The sequence below is a fragment of the Rhinocladiella mackenziei genome (genome assembly GCF_000835555.1).
Source record: "Rhinocladiella mackenziei CBS 650.93 unplaced genomic scaffold supercont1.2, whole genome shotgun sequence".
Lineage (NCBI taxonomy): Eukaryota > Fungi > Ascomycota > Eurotiomycetes > Chaetothyriales > Herpotrichiellaceae > Rhinocladiella > Rhinocladiella mackenziei.
This window is the reverse complement of record NW_013550603.1, coordinates 2,966,056-2,979,715: the sequence shown is the minus strand read 5'-3', so window position 1 is coordinate 2,979,715 and position 13,660 is coordinate 2,966,056. Positions and strand designations below refer to the sequence as shown.

Below are 13,660 nucleotides of genomic sequence, written 5' to 3'. Positions count from 1 at the left end.
ATGGGCCCATGAGCTGGCCGCAGTTGATTGATCCATGCTACCAAACAAGTATCGGTACTTGCCTGTAACCGAGTACGTTAACACTTGAGCAAAGTTCAAACGGGAAATTTGGTACTTGGATCACAGCACTAGCAACCCAACCAGCTTTCTTTCTCCATATCGATTCTTGCTCCTACAATTCCATCTTACCAACTCTGTGTTGACTACTAGACCGCCTTGCCCGCCATTCGTGAAAACTGAGCTGCGTTGTCTGCCTCCCCAATAAATAATCATTGTCCAGCTCCACTGGTATGCGGCTCGCGTTCCCCCGTCTTGACCGCCACTTGAAATTCCGCGTTGTTCTCTGCAATATTTTCTTTGTCTACGTGACTGACGACTTTGACGATCAGGACCCGTCCGACTCGCTCCCAAGCATGGCAAGATACTAGACCCGCCAGTTTTATTTCCTCGTGCTACACTTCCCTCAGGTCCGACTTGCGCCTCAGTCGCCGTCAAAATGCGAGGCTCGTCTCTACTCCCTAAACAATTGCGCTCCCTAGGCAAAAGCGACAGCTGGTTGAACCGCACAGTCACATCCAACCTTCTTGCTGTTTCACACGTTGCTTGCCAGCATCCGATTCACACGATTGTGGCCATTGCCCTGTTCGCTAGCACGTCATATGTTGGTCTCCTCCAAGAGAGCTTGTTTGACAGCGGTATCAAATCTCTGCTACACAATGGCCGGGTAGATGTTGGAGCATTGCTGCAAGGGAGCAGAACCCTTGAACTGTCCAAGAATACTGCGTGGAAATGGCAGTTCTCTGACGAGTCTACAATTCCACACATCTCACAGGTGAGTTTAATTGGGAAGCCACAACCGAGACATTCTTCTTGACAGTTCTGTGACAGGGTCCCAACCACTATGCCCTCACTACGTTCGTGTTTCCCGATTCTTCCTCCTCTCGGCTGGCTCCTGAAGCCAGTGTGGTCCCAATACCGGCCAATGTCTCCGCAACGAATATCCCGACCACCTCGAACTTGCTCTCGCCGATATCGCATGACACCTCGCTCGCTTTCTATACTCCCTTCTCCGAGCTCGCTGACTTTCTGCGAGCCGTCCAGGAACTACCGGCACAAAATGCTCCCTTAGATGACGCGGGAAATTCACTCTGGATCATGAAAGCTGCCCGACTAAATGGAAACGGCCCTCGTGGTGCCTATCGAACGTGGCTGAGCGAAGGCTGGACTTCTTTTGTCGACCTGGTGAAACATGCGGAGACACTGGACATAATCATTATGTCCCTGGGCTATTTGTCAATGCATTTGACATTTATTTCTCTGTTCCTCTCCATGAAACGCCTTGGCTCTAACGCCTGGTTGGCCATCTCGGTCATGCTGTCCAGCCTCTTCGCATTCCTCTTTGGACTGGTGACGACCACCAAACTCGGAGTTCCAGTCAACATGGTTTTGCTGTCAGAAGGCCTCCCCTTCCTCGTTGTTACCATCGGGTTCGAAAAGTCCATCATTTTGACCAAAGCCGTTCTATCCGCTTCCTACGACACCAAACGTCGACCCGCCGAAAATGGCCCTGCCAATGGAAGTGCTCCTAGTCCACCAAATTCCATCCAAGACGCCATCCAGATTGCCGTCAAGGAAACAGGCTTCGAGATTGTCCGTGACTATGCCATTGAAATTGCAATCCTCATTCTTGGGGCAGCTTCCGGAATTCAAGGTGGTCTGCGACAATTCTGTTTCCTAGCGGCATGGATCCTTGTATTTGACTGCGCTTTACTCTTCACCTTCTACACAACCATTCTCTGCATCAAGCTGGAAATCAACCGAATCAAGCGACACGTTGCGCTTCGCAAAGCACTCGAAGAAGACGGCATCAACCAGCGCGTGGCTGAGGACGTGGCTACGAACAATGATTGGCCTATCGGGCAATCCGACCAGGCAGCAGGATTCAATATCTTTGGTCAGAAGATCAAGGCCAGCAGCGTGCCAAAATTCAAGATATGGATGGTGACTGGCTTCGTCGTCGTCAACCTGATCAATCTTTGCACCATTCCGTTCCGCACCGCCCGAAGTATCAAGTCTCCCGGCACCACGATGCCAAGTGTTTTGACCCCCTCGCCCATTGATCCATTCAAGGTGGCAGAAAACGGTCTAGATGCAATCTACGTTGATGCGAAGAGCAACAAGGTGGAGACGTACGTGACAGTGCTCCCACCGATCAAATACGAATTTGACTATCCCTCGCTTCATCATGCCGACTCCCAGGACCACCTCGGGTTTTTCGATCACGAGTATACCGATCAACTCCTCAACGTCGTGGGCGGTCGGGTGATTGAGGGAGTCCTCAAAAGTCTAGAAGATCCGGTTTTGAGCAAATGGGTACTCATTGCGCTGACCCTGAGTCTCATACTCAATGGATATTTGTTCAATGCTGCTCGATGGAGCTTGAGAGAGCCACAATCGACCACGAGCTCTCCAGCTGCATCCAAACCGCCACAGCTCGAGTTGCCTGTGACACCAAAACAACGACCGACCGAACTGGACCTCACAGGCGGCTCTACCAGATCACGAGCTGAATGCGAGCAAATGCTCAAAGACAAAAAAGCTGCCTACCTCACCGATGAGGAGCTGATTGACTTGTCCCTGCGAGGCAAGATTCCTGGATATGCTATCGAAAAAACGCTGGAGAATCCCGAAGTTATGACGCGGCTGGAATCCTTGGTTCGAGCAGTCAAGGTACGAAGAGCCGTGGTATCCCGGACTCCAGCCACCAAGCACGTCGCTGCAACGTTTGAATCTTCGAAGACACCATACAAAGACTACAACTACGAACTTGTCCATGGGGCCTGTTGCGAAAATGTCATCGGATATTTACCCCTTCCCTTGGGTATTGCCGGGCCGCTCCTCATTGACGGTCAGAGCTACTTTCTGCCGATGGCCACAACAGAAGGCGTTTTGGTGGCCAGCACGAGCCGTGGGTGCAAAGCCATCAATGCCGGCGGCGGGGCCGTAACCATCGTAACTGGCGATGGCATGACTCGAGGACCCTGCGTTGGTTTTCCGACTCTGGCCAGGGCTGGAGAGGCCAAGGTGTGGTTAGACTCGGAAGAAGGCCAGCAGAGAATGCGAGAAGCATTCAACTCTACGAGTCGATTCGCTCGATTACAATCGATGAGAACTGCTTTAGCAGGCACCTACCTGTACATCAGATTCAAAACAACCACCGGCGACGCCATGGGGATGAATATGATTTCTAAAGGAGTTGAAAAAGCTCTCTCCGTCATGGCTAACGAGTGTGGTTTTGACGACATGGCCACGATTTCTGTCTCGGGTAATTTCTGCACAGACAAGAAACCGGCGGCCGTGAATTGGATTGATGGTCGAGGAAAGGCGGTGGTTGCCGAAGCTATCATCCCAGGCGATGTCGTGCGCAGTGTTCTGAAGAGTGATGTGAATGCCCTCGTCGAGCTCAATGTATCCAAGAACTTGATTGGCAGCGCCATGGCGGCCAGCATTGGAGGATTCAATGCCCACGCTTCCAACATTGTGACGGCAATGTTCTTGGCCACCGGTCAAGATCCGGCCCAGGTTGTTGAGAGCGCGAACTGCATCACGATTATGAAGAAGTAAGTGCGACTCCTGTCCTTCGGCCGTTCGTTGAAGTTTCCTGACCGGACCTAGCAACAATGGAAACCTCCAAATTAGTGTATCCATGCCGTCAATCGAAGTCGGTACAATCGGTGGAGGAACCATTCTAGAGGCACAATCAGCGATGCTCGAGATCCTTGGTGTCCGAGGATCTCATCCAACCAATCCAGGCGACAATGCACGGAAACTCGCCAGGATCATTGCAGCCGCAGTGCTCGCTGGAGAGCTCAGTCTCTGCAGCGCTTTGGCCGCCGGTCATTTGGTCAAGGCGCACATGGCGCACAACCGAAGTGCAGTTCCGACTCGAGCAACGACACCAGTATCTGCTGCAGTAGAGCCTTTTCTTCGAGCTCAAAATGGGCCGACGATTCCACTGTCTCTCAAAATGACGAACGGGAAATGCGTCGGTGACAAGATTAACCCCTCACGTTGATGTACAACCAAACAGCATTGTATATATGGGATGTTGAGCGAATGGCGTTCAAGGATGGCCATGTGTTGATTGACACCAAATTCGTGTTTTGGAGCAGCATCGGATCACTGCTATCGACGATAAATGTCGAGGGTGTGCACTTGGACAGCGGGAGCGAAGTTGCATTTGCAGGTGAAAGAGCCATCCTCGAGGAAAGTAGTATTTGAAGCTTCTTGTCACAGGCAACGATTCCAGATGATATACAATATGCAGATACTGTAGTTCGGCCACAGGAATAATATCCACCTCTATGGTGTCGTCACCGTCTTCTGCTATGGAATGTCAAAGGAAAACAATCGGAGAAGTTGGTTCCGTAAGGGTTCAAGCTTTGACCAGCTGTCAAATCGGTAGAAATGGCAAAAGTCCCAGGTGCGTCTAGTGCTTTGAGCCATAGGGGTGGCACCTGTCACCCCTGAAGAAATGTGAGATGGGAGTGGAACAGGTTGGCCAGTGAAATAATGTTGTTGGCGCCCAAGGGGACCCCGGTATGGAAGCTAGCGAAGGTTCGTTTTTATCGAGAAGACGGTTCTGTTAGTAAGGGGGTAAGGGCCAGAAAGCCCATGACATGGACCAGTTGCGACACTCCCTTGAGGGGAGGGAGCAATGCATTGATGTTGTGCAGGACCGACAGCAGTAGTGAAGGCTTTTTAAGCACCAACGTACCGATGTGATCCGTTCCATAGCGTTCACATCTTGTTGGGGGCTGAATCGATAGAGATTCTGGAGAAAGACAGGCAAATTTGCTTAGAAGAGATAGAAATACAGTAGTAGGAAGAGGTGTGCTTTATCACAGTAGCTGGCTAATTAGCATGCAATGGCACCTGACTGACCGCCAGATGGCAGAGTGCCAGAGCCGCCAACATTTCGTAGGGCCTTAACTCAATTCTCACCATACTATCAAACATAACCGCCATCACCGTCTCTCTTCCCTTCTCTCATCCACCACGTCCCATCTACACTCGTTTCCACCCAACCCCCGTCTGCTGGACAGTCCGGATTGTATTGAATCCATATTCTCTTTTTTCATTGTTGCGTGGTCCAAAGAGTCCTCAATTCCATGCCACATCTGAGCATCGGCCATCCCTGGTCGTCCACTCCCTTGATCTGTCGCAGAACTTCCGACATTTTTTGCTTCACCCTCACACCACGCCTCTTGCTCCTCTCCCCTCGACTTCGGTTCACCTGGTTGGTGGAAAAGCCTTCTTCCGATTCAGCAATCTGAACTCCCACCTGTTCACCTTGCGTGCATCGAATGAACCATCTTGTCCAAGATGCAAGCCACCATGCCGCCTCCCTCTCGAGGCCCCGAATTGTCACCCGTGTCTACTGCGGGTAGCGAGTGGTCTGGGGTCAATAACTATAACCAGCTACCACGAAACGATGGACCGTCCACCCCGTTCAATGCCTCCGGAGACGATTATCTTTTTTCTAAACCACTACCCAGCCTTCGTCCTCCTCCTCCTCCTCCTAATGGAAATATGGGCTTTGGACCTGGCCAACTCGATCCGACGGGACCAGTTCGTCCCTCAGAATCCGGATCTCGAGGCTCCTCACGCGCCGGTTCCATCGCCAATTCGCGATCCAGTGATGGCACAATATCTGACGAGCAGAGCAGAAAATACAGGAGGATGGAGGCCGAGTTACTTCGACATTACACCGTTTTGAAGGGATATCTCAAAGGGGGAGCTCAGGCCCCACCTCGGCCTAACAAGGCACGGGATAAGTTATTGCGATTATCCCCCGTCCAATTCCACGAATTGAGTACCGATGTCTTTGACGAGTTACAACGGAGACAAGCAGCAACACCCCTGCCTGGACGCCCACCGCGGCAACAGAACGTGCCTCCGTTTTTGCAACCGCGTCCGGATTTCCATGAAAAGCGCAATCAAGCCAGACAGAAACTGTCATCCCTCCAGACTCCAAGATTTCGAGACTTATCAACGGATGTCTTTTGCGAACTAGAAAGAAGGTTCCCACAATTTTCGAGACCAGATGGAGGAAGAAGAGACAGCTCTCGCTCACAATCACGAGGTCCACGCGGCAGTGGCTCAAGAGATGGCCCTGCCGGTCCAAATAGCTTTGGGCCGCCACCACGATCCCAATCTTTTGGCGTTTCCGGTCCCGGACTTCCCCCCAAGCCGGACTCGGTGACGAACATCCCTCAATTTGACAATCCCCCGTCGAACGACTACGGCCGGCCCATGGCGAAGCAATTTCAAAGTAACACCATTACGCCGAACAAAAGTACGATGGTTGAAGATGAAGACGACACTCCGGGGACAGATTCCAAATATGATCGTTCCAGCGATGCATTCGGCCTAGAAAGCTCCCTCACCAGCCCTCGAAGCGATCGAGACACATCGGCTACTTCTCAGAGCGGAGTCAGCATGACCTTCAACTCCAAGTCTCATCCGCTCACTTTGACGGAGCTGCAAGATAAAGTGGCCGATTTAGAGTCCAATTTAGAAGCTAAGGATGACGAGCTTCGACAGTTGAGCTCCCAAAACGGCGAATGGACCTTGACGAAGCAAAATCTCGAGAAGAAGCTGGAAGAGGCCGAGAGGCTCAACGAATCGTTGAAAGAGGAAATTGAAAGGCTGATGGCCGACAAACCACATTTCAGCGGGGAGAATGTTCTCTGGAAAACAAAATACCTTCAACTCGATCACAAGCACGAAGTATTACAAGGCCAACTAGCGCAACAGCGAGAATTGACCGAGGAAGTGAGCCGGCAAGGTCAGGCATATCTCGAAGAGATGAGGACCATGGCCGAATCTGGCGGCGGGAATCTGGAGCGGGAAGAGAAACTCCAAGCAGAGGTTCGCAAACTCGAAGAAGAGGTCAAGGAATGGAAGGCCCGTTATGTCAAAGCAAGAACCCAACTCCGGAGTGCTCGAGCCAGTTCGTTAGGACTCAGCATCGCTCGAACCGACGCCAACCGCCACGCGCTTGCTCTCCAGGACCCGGATGGATTGGTCAGAGATGTCCACGTCACTAAATTCCAGATCTCGATTGATGAACTGCTCCGGATGGCTAGATCGGACACCCCCACAGCCGTGCTTGATCATATGAAAACGGTGGTGTTGGCGGTGCGAGGTATCACTTCAGACATTGATGCCGGAGCGTCTACCGCTAAGGATGATGAAGCATTGAAACGGCGGGCGAAACTTAAAAGCAAAGTGTCGGCAACCGCCAACAATCTGATCACGGCTTCCAAGAATTTTGCCTCGGCCAGCGGACTTTCTCCGGTCAGTCTCGTGGATGCTGCTGCGTCGCATCTCACCGCGGCGGTGGTTGATCTCTTACATGCCGTGAAGATTCGCCCCACTCCAGCAGGAGAGCTGGAAGATGATGACGATGGGACGTTGGAACCTCTCCAAAGTAATGGATACTTCAACATTGCTGAAACATTGAGAAGGCGAAGTGCGGTGGAAAGCGTGTACAGCGCTTTGAGCACCCCGTCCGAGACCAAAAATCCCCCCAATCAAACTGGGTCGGAGCTTCATCAGCGAAATGGATCGAACTACATGAACGGAGCCGGGCTTGGTATTAAGTCCACGCATGGCGCCAGCCAGGAGGAAGCCGACCTCGAGGATCTCAAGGTGAGTTGTGCGAGCTGTGCCAGCTGTGGCCAGAAGACTTTGCCACTAATCAGTTTGACAGATGTATCTCGAAGATCAGACGGATGGGTTGGTTCAATCGATTACCTCCCTGGTTGATGCTATCCGTGGTGACAAGCCGACGCCAACCATTCGTAATCATCTCACAACGATTGCTAGCGCGATTGAGAATATTGTAAATTCGGTGGAAAGAACGGGCAATGAGCCATCTTCTTATCAAACAGCATTGACAGAAAAGTCACGTCCGATGATGACGATTTTACAAGAGTGTCGAGGAAAGATTCTTCAGGCCAGCACAGACTCGGCAGCATATGACGGGAAACCCGAGGGTAAAGAGCTGACGCAGAAGTTGCCGCCGTTAGCATTCCAGATTGCGCGAGAAACCAAAGAATTGGTATCCAGAATCATGGCGATTGAAGTGGGAGTGGGACGGGGCGATGATGACTTCAGCTGAAAGCCAGCGCAGCTGAATGAAGACTGACAGGATGTGGCCGACAGTGACCGAAAACTAATCTCATATGAGGGGGCTCGGGCTGGTATAGACATGAGTATATATGTATCATCCCGAGTCGATGCCATAATGCTATGACGAGAAACTTGCCCCCTTTTGGAACCCTCCACTGCACGTGACTTGACTCGGGCGTTGGCATTCTGGAATGCAACAAAACTTTTTGCATGTCATTTTCCATCTCCAACTTTGGACCTGCAGCTTGTTTTTGGGACCGGACCACTTTTTGGCTACATTCTGTACAGTACCGTGTAAATTGTATCAATCCCACCTAATTTTCGGCATCCCGGCAAATTTTCTTCTTGTTGCGTACGACGTTTCTCCTACGCGGTGAGATATCTGTCTGAGGGAACTCTTCAAGAGACCTCCTACCTAATCTTTTTGTGTTGAGCTTCAGCATTTCTTGAGCTAAAGGCATTTTCTATTCTTGCATTGAAACCTGGTAAGATACTGCATCGGTCCAGCTTCAGAGATGTCTGGATGAAGGGAATTGTGATCGCGCTGATTGTTTCAGGTTCAGCTGTAGTCATCTCTCTATTGCGCCATCACCGAACAAGCACCCGTAGTGAGCCGTTCAAGGGGAACCGTCACTTCAGCCAGTCACGTGCAGCCAGCGCCACTCTCATCTCCATACCCTGACTCCCCGCCTGTGGCCTTAGAGAACCTCACTGCCACTGCCCCGCTCCTTCCCTACAATCCGACCGTCCAAAAATGCATCGCCCCGCTGTGAACTCCTTCAGATCATTCCTCACCCCTCCAACTTCTTTCATCCGACCATCTCTTCTTTCTTCTCATCGAATTCCGCCTGCTCCTTGGTCCGCGAGACATTTCTCCATCTCTCCTGCAAACATGACCATCAAAGCCTGGTTCGACGTCGAGTACACCGACGCTGCGCTTGACAAAGCCAGAAGTGATGCTCAGCGTTCTGGCGGTGCTGTCCCAGCTCGTACGTTTTCCCTGTCTTTCCTTACCGTCACCCCGCATTTTCAGCTCCTCAATGCCTTCAAGCGGCCATGAGACTGATTTCGGCCTCCTCTTGCACCCTCACCATGCACCAGGTTCCTGGTCAAATCCCTGCTGACCCATTGCGGACTTCAATAGCCAAGAAAGGACGTATCAACTTCAATCTCTACGACGACGTAGTCCCAAAGACTGCCGAGAACTTCCGTGCCCTTTGCACCGGCGAGAAGGGTTTCGGCTACAAGGGTAGCAAATTCCACCGAATCATTCCTCAATTCATGCTTCAAGGCGGTGACTTCACTCGGGGCAACGTCAGTCCACTCCATAAAAAGAGGGGGAGAACAAGAGAGACATCCATGCTGACGGGAATTGCTAGGGCACCGGCGGCAAATCGATCTATGGTGAGAAGTTCGCCGATGAAAACTTCAAGAAACAACACTCCCGACCGGGTCTGTTGTCCATGGCCAATGCGGGACCAAACACGTAAGTTCCAATGATTCTCCACCCATCCCATTGATGGGTGATCTCTCCCCCCATGAGCTAAAGGATATCGACAACTGACTCGATCTCGTCCAGCAACGGCTCTCAATTCTTCATTACCACCGTCGTGACCTCTTGGTTGGATGGCAAGCACGTCGTCTTCGGCGAAGTTGCCGATCAAGAGAGCATGAAAGTCGTCTCGGATCTCGAGAAGACTGGTTCGGGTACCGGTCAAGTCAAACTGGATTTCAAGCCCACCATCGTTGACTGCGGTGCCGAGTAAAGACAGAGATATTCACACGGGCATACGTTGATGGTCGGTAGAGGAACTGTTTGCGCCGAAACTGCAGCTGGCAGACAAAAAGTGTGAAAGAGTATTGCAATTGTGCACTCGCACCCACACTTGAGGAGAGCGAGATTGGCCAACATGGCTACTAGATACAAGTAGTGGGCAAATGAAAAGTTGATTCCATCAAAGATTTGCTTGTGTTTTTCGGAGTCGAAATAGCTAGCTGATGGTCCGCCAAATTGGATGCCCCGGCTCCTATTTTCAAATCATGTCTCGTTCATCAAGGCCGGTCATCGTGGGGGAAGGTGCTCTACTGCGTTGAACACTTGGTTCTACACATGCCGATATCGCCGCCAATGATTCCTTGCTAAGCGAGAAGAGGTAGGATTGACGGTCCCCATGCCACCGGTGAGATTAGAAACTTTGAGGTCCATCGTAAAGCAGTGCCTACGAGAGAGTGAACGAAAGACTTGAGGCTAAGCCGAAGAGAAAGCGCCGGTACATGGTTTTGTCCACATTGGAGTCAATAGCTCTGCTTCTATTCACTGTGCATATCTCGTTGAACAAGGTATATTCTATGCAAAGGACCCTGTGGCCAATAAAAAGCCGACGACGATATACAGCCATGCTCCCTCTTATTGGTGCTGTCGAATACCTTCAGCACGTGGGTGCATGTCGATTGGTACGGAGTATATCGTCGGCCCTCATTAGATTCCTGCCCTTGGACTTAACCAAGAACTGCCTTCCGGAGTCAAAGGGATTTAGACATTCTATGCTTTTCTGAGAAGCTCAATGTAACATATTTTCATTAGACCAAGCTTTATCCGATCATATCGGATGGGCACCATTCGGCACGTGTGCAAGTTTGCATTACGATGGTCAGCTTGTTAACCTGAATTGGGAAGGGAAACATACTGAGTGATCATCACTTTGATCTCCAAAAGATGGGACCCTGGGTACATTCCCGCGCGGGCGGAAATGCTATAAATTGAATGACATTTCATGTCTGAAGCTCATCTCACCTCTTACCTACGCCAACATTTGATTTGGGGAACGAAAAAGGGGGGAATGGTTGGAATTCGTGTGCAGACATTGATATCTTTGCTGTTGGTGCTGGGCATTCTCCCATTGACTGCTATTGGAGCACGCCAGCCTTATGATGTGAGGAAGGTCATCCAGGCATTCCGCCAGCCCCATGAGGATCTGGTGGTCCTTTGCGCCCACAGAGGTCTACGGTGAGAGACTTTCTCTTGCTTACCTCCCTCAGTGCTCTCGTTCTTCTCTTCTTCCTATGCAATTTAAATGACGACTCGACCAGATGGAACGGCACCACCGAAAACTCGCGCGATGCATATTTCCGTGCCTCAGAAGCCGGGGTCGAATGCATTGAAACAGACATCCACATATCTCTTGACGGGTACCTGCCCATGATCCACGACACAGGTCTGGGCCGTGAAACCGACGTCGGCGAAGCAACAGGCCGCGCCGCCTACAACCCATTCACAGGCAAAGGATATAATCCATCCGTCAACAACAGCACGTTCAAAGGCTTCATCGAGCACCTGCACCTGCGCGACGAAGGAGGCCGGGTCCACGACGAAACAGTCCCGACACTACCTCAGATTGTACAAAGCATCTACGACAGCGGCACGAATGTCGTGCTCCAACTCGACTTCAAGGACGAAGAAGCCGTCGAACCTGCCTACTGGCAACTCAAGAACTTGACCAACGCCGCCGGCGTGCCCGCGAACGAATGGTGCATCTACAAGCTCCAAGCAACATGGTACCGAACACCAGAAGAATTCGAGGCCTTACCCTGGGTCCAAGACGCATTCGTTTCCGGTATCCAACTGGCGTTCATCCCGGTATACAATCCCAATGACGAAGTTCATTTCGACACGCTCGCAAGTCTCCAGGGCTTCCTGAAGACAAACTACACCATCAGCGCCGAGATTGAGCTCTATTCGCCCAACGGGCCCCTGCAGGCCCTCCAAGACCACGTTGCCACCTTACAGCCGGGAGGAAACAGCATGTTCCGTACATCCGGCATCTTCTACGCGATCGGCGACTTCGTAACGCCCACAACCGCACGTCGCACCTTCTTCGACACAGCCAATTACACTCTACCCGCTGATGAGCGCGTGAATAATTCCGTGTTCGTGTTCCGGGAAAACAGAGCACCAGTGTTGCTTGATAGTATCGTCGGCAACATGTCGACGGATGGGCATGACTATAGGTCGAATTTTGACTGGATACTCAAGACAGGCTTTGATTGGGTCATTACCGATACGCCGGATGAATGGGATGTACGACTGAGGGGCCAGGGAAAGAGGAATATTAAGCATATGCTGGCAGACGGACAGAAAGAGGCCGATCAGGCATTGGTGAGTAGCTGGTATAAGAATAAAAAGAGGAATAGCGACAGAAGGCATGCGAGGGATTTTGAAGGTACGGCATGAAGAAAAGAAAAGACCCCAAACCCAAGAGTTGACCGATTGAGCTAGACACATGAGTCCTCGATGGTCCTCTCGGGTGGCACCTAAGTAAATATGCGGAGCGAGCTAAATGGGAGAGGAAAATGATTCCGCAACGAACGGTCTTATTTCTCCACGGCTCTATACGCATCCGAAGCCCATGGAAGGGATTAAAGCGATTTCAATTTGGAGACCTAATGAGCCTTCACGTCATGTCTATGAGGTACCACGATTCATAATAATGCACAAGCGGTCTACCCGTTTAACTGAAAGGGCTTGATTTCCGAATGTCCTTTCATAATTGCTGGCCAGCGGCATCACTGACACTGTGACACCGAAGAAACACCTGCAACTCCGAACGTAAACTGTCCCGACTCACCACGTGTAGACGATTAGTCAATCGCCCCGGAACCGATAGGTACCAGAGCCGTTCGGTGCTTGGCACAGCTGCCATTGCACCCATGACCGTGATCCATAGCATCAGAGATGATGCTTCGGCCCATCGGTTGTGGATGATCGGTGTGAAGAGGCGAGTTCAGATCTGGAGACTGAGTTGTGCGAATGATACAGTGCGGTGAGGGATCGGGAACACGGTGATCAAACTGTGCACAGCTGCTTGCAAGCCAGGTGGCTTGATGCAGGGGGGTTCTTTTCACGTTGTTATGGTGATTCCGTCTCGATCGGGCATATCGACGTCAAGCTATGCTGGGCAAAATTTCTTTGGTCGGCTAGAGTCTTCAAGCTTTGTGCTTGCGGTCTCCCCATCACAAAATCATCCACGACAAGAGTGTCATTGGGTAAATTGACCAAGACCGGGTATAGTTCATCAGCGTCTTCCGGTGGGAGCATACAGTGAAGGATATTGAAGCCTGTGGCAAGGCTAGAAAGGGGATGGTCTTTTCGACGGATGCCGGTGAATGAATTCTCTGGGTGTCGACCATTTGACACGCATGAGAGCGCTGGTCTTCGAAGAGGCTGGGAGGTTGATATCAGGCCTCCATGGCAATCCAAACATCAATTTTGGTTGAGACTTAGCCAGGAAGGAATGAGCCTCAGGTCAAGGTCGTCATTTTGAGAATAACACTCACTAAGATACCATGGCGGCCAGCCCAGGAAACATAAAGGTGTCCAGGCCGCCGCGAATTGATAACTTTTCTGCCAGGCCCTGGATGTGCATTGAAACAGTATCCAGTCGAACCTCCATCAATATCCACG

General features: G+C 51.3%; 4 protein-coding genes across 4 annotated transcripts; all 4 read left to right on the top strand.

Moving 5' to 3' along the window:
• Positions 1 to 496: 496 nt before the first annotated feature.
• On the top strand, positions 497 to 4,075 carry Z518_02850 (hydroxymethylglutaryl-CoA reductase (NADPH); the record flags this gene model as incomplete). The annotated part of the gene is made up of 3 exons (XM_013419876.1): positions 497 to 832; positions 889 to 3,620; positions 3,676 to 4,075. The coding sequence occupies 3 exons, from the start codon at positions 497 to 499 to the stop codon at positions 4,073 to 4,075; spliced, it is 3,468 nt and encodes a 1,155-aa protein (XP_013275330.1).
• Positions 4,076 to 5,385: 1,310 nt separating this feature from the next.
• On the top strand, positions 5,386 to 8,188 carry Z518_02849 (uncharacterized protein; the record flags this gene model as incomplete). The annotated part of the gene is made up of 2 exons (XM_013419875.1): positions 5,386 to 7,716; positions 7,778 to 8,188. 2 exons carry the CDS (start codon positions 5,386 to 5,388, stop codon positions 8,186 to 8,188), a joined length of 2,742 nt encoding a protein of 913 aa, XP_013275329.1.
• Positions 8,189 to 9,091: 903 nt separating this feature from the next.
• On the top strand, positions 9,092 to 9,965 carry Z518_02848 (peptidyl-prolyl cis-trans isomerase; the record flags this gene model as incomplete). The annotated part of the gene is made up of 4 exons (XM_013419874.1): positions 9,092 to 9,188; positions 9,344 to 9,513; positions 9,579 to 9,685; positions 9,779 to 9,965. 4 exons carry the CDS (start codon positions 9,092 to 9,094, stop codon positions 9,963 to 9,965), a joined length of 561 nt encoding a protein of 186 aa, XP_013275328.1.
• A 1,074-nt stretch (positions 9,966 to 11,039) lies between these two features.
• Positions 11,040 to 12,430, top strand: Z518_02847 (uncharacterized protein; the record flags this gene model as incomplete). The annotated part of the gene is made up of 2 exons (XM_013419873.1): positions 11,040 to 11,206; positions 11,239 to 12,430. 2 exons carry the CDS (start codon positions 11,040 to 11,042, stop codon positions 12,428 to 12,430), a joined length of 1,359 nt encoding a protein of 452 aa, XP_013275327.1.
• Between the last annotated feature and the right edge of the window lie 1,230 nt (positions 12,431 to 13,660).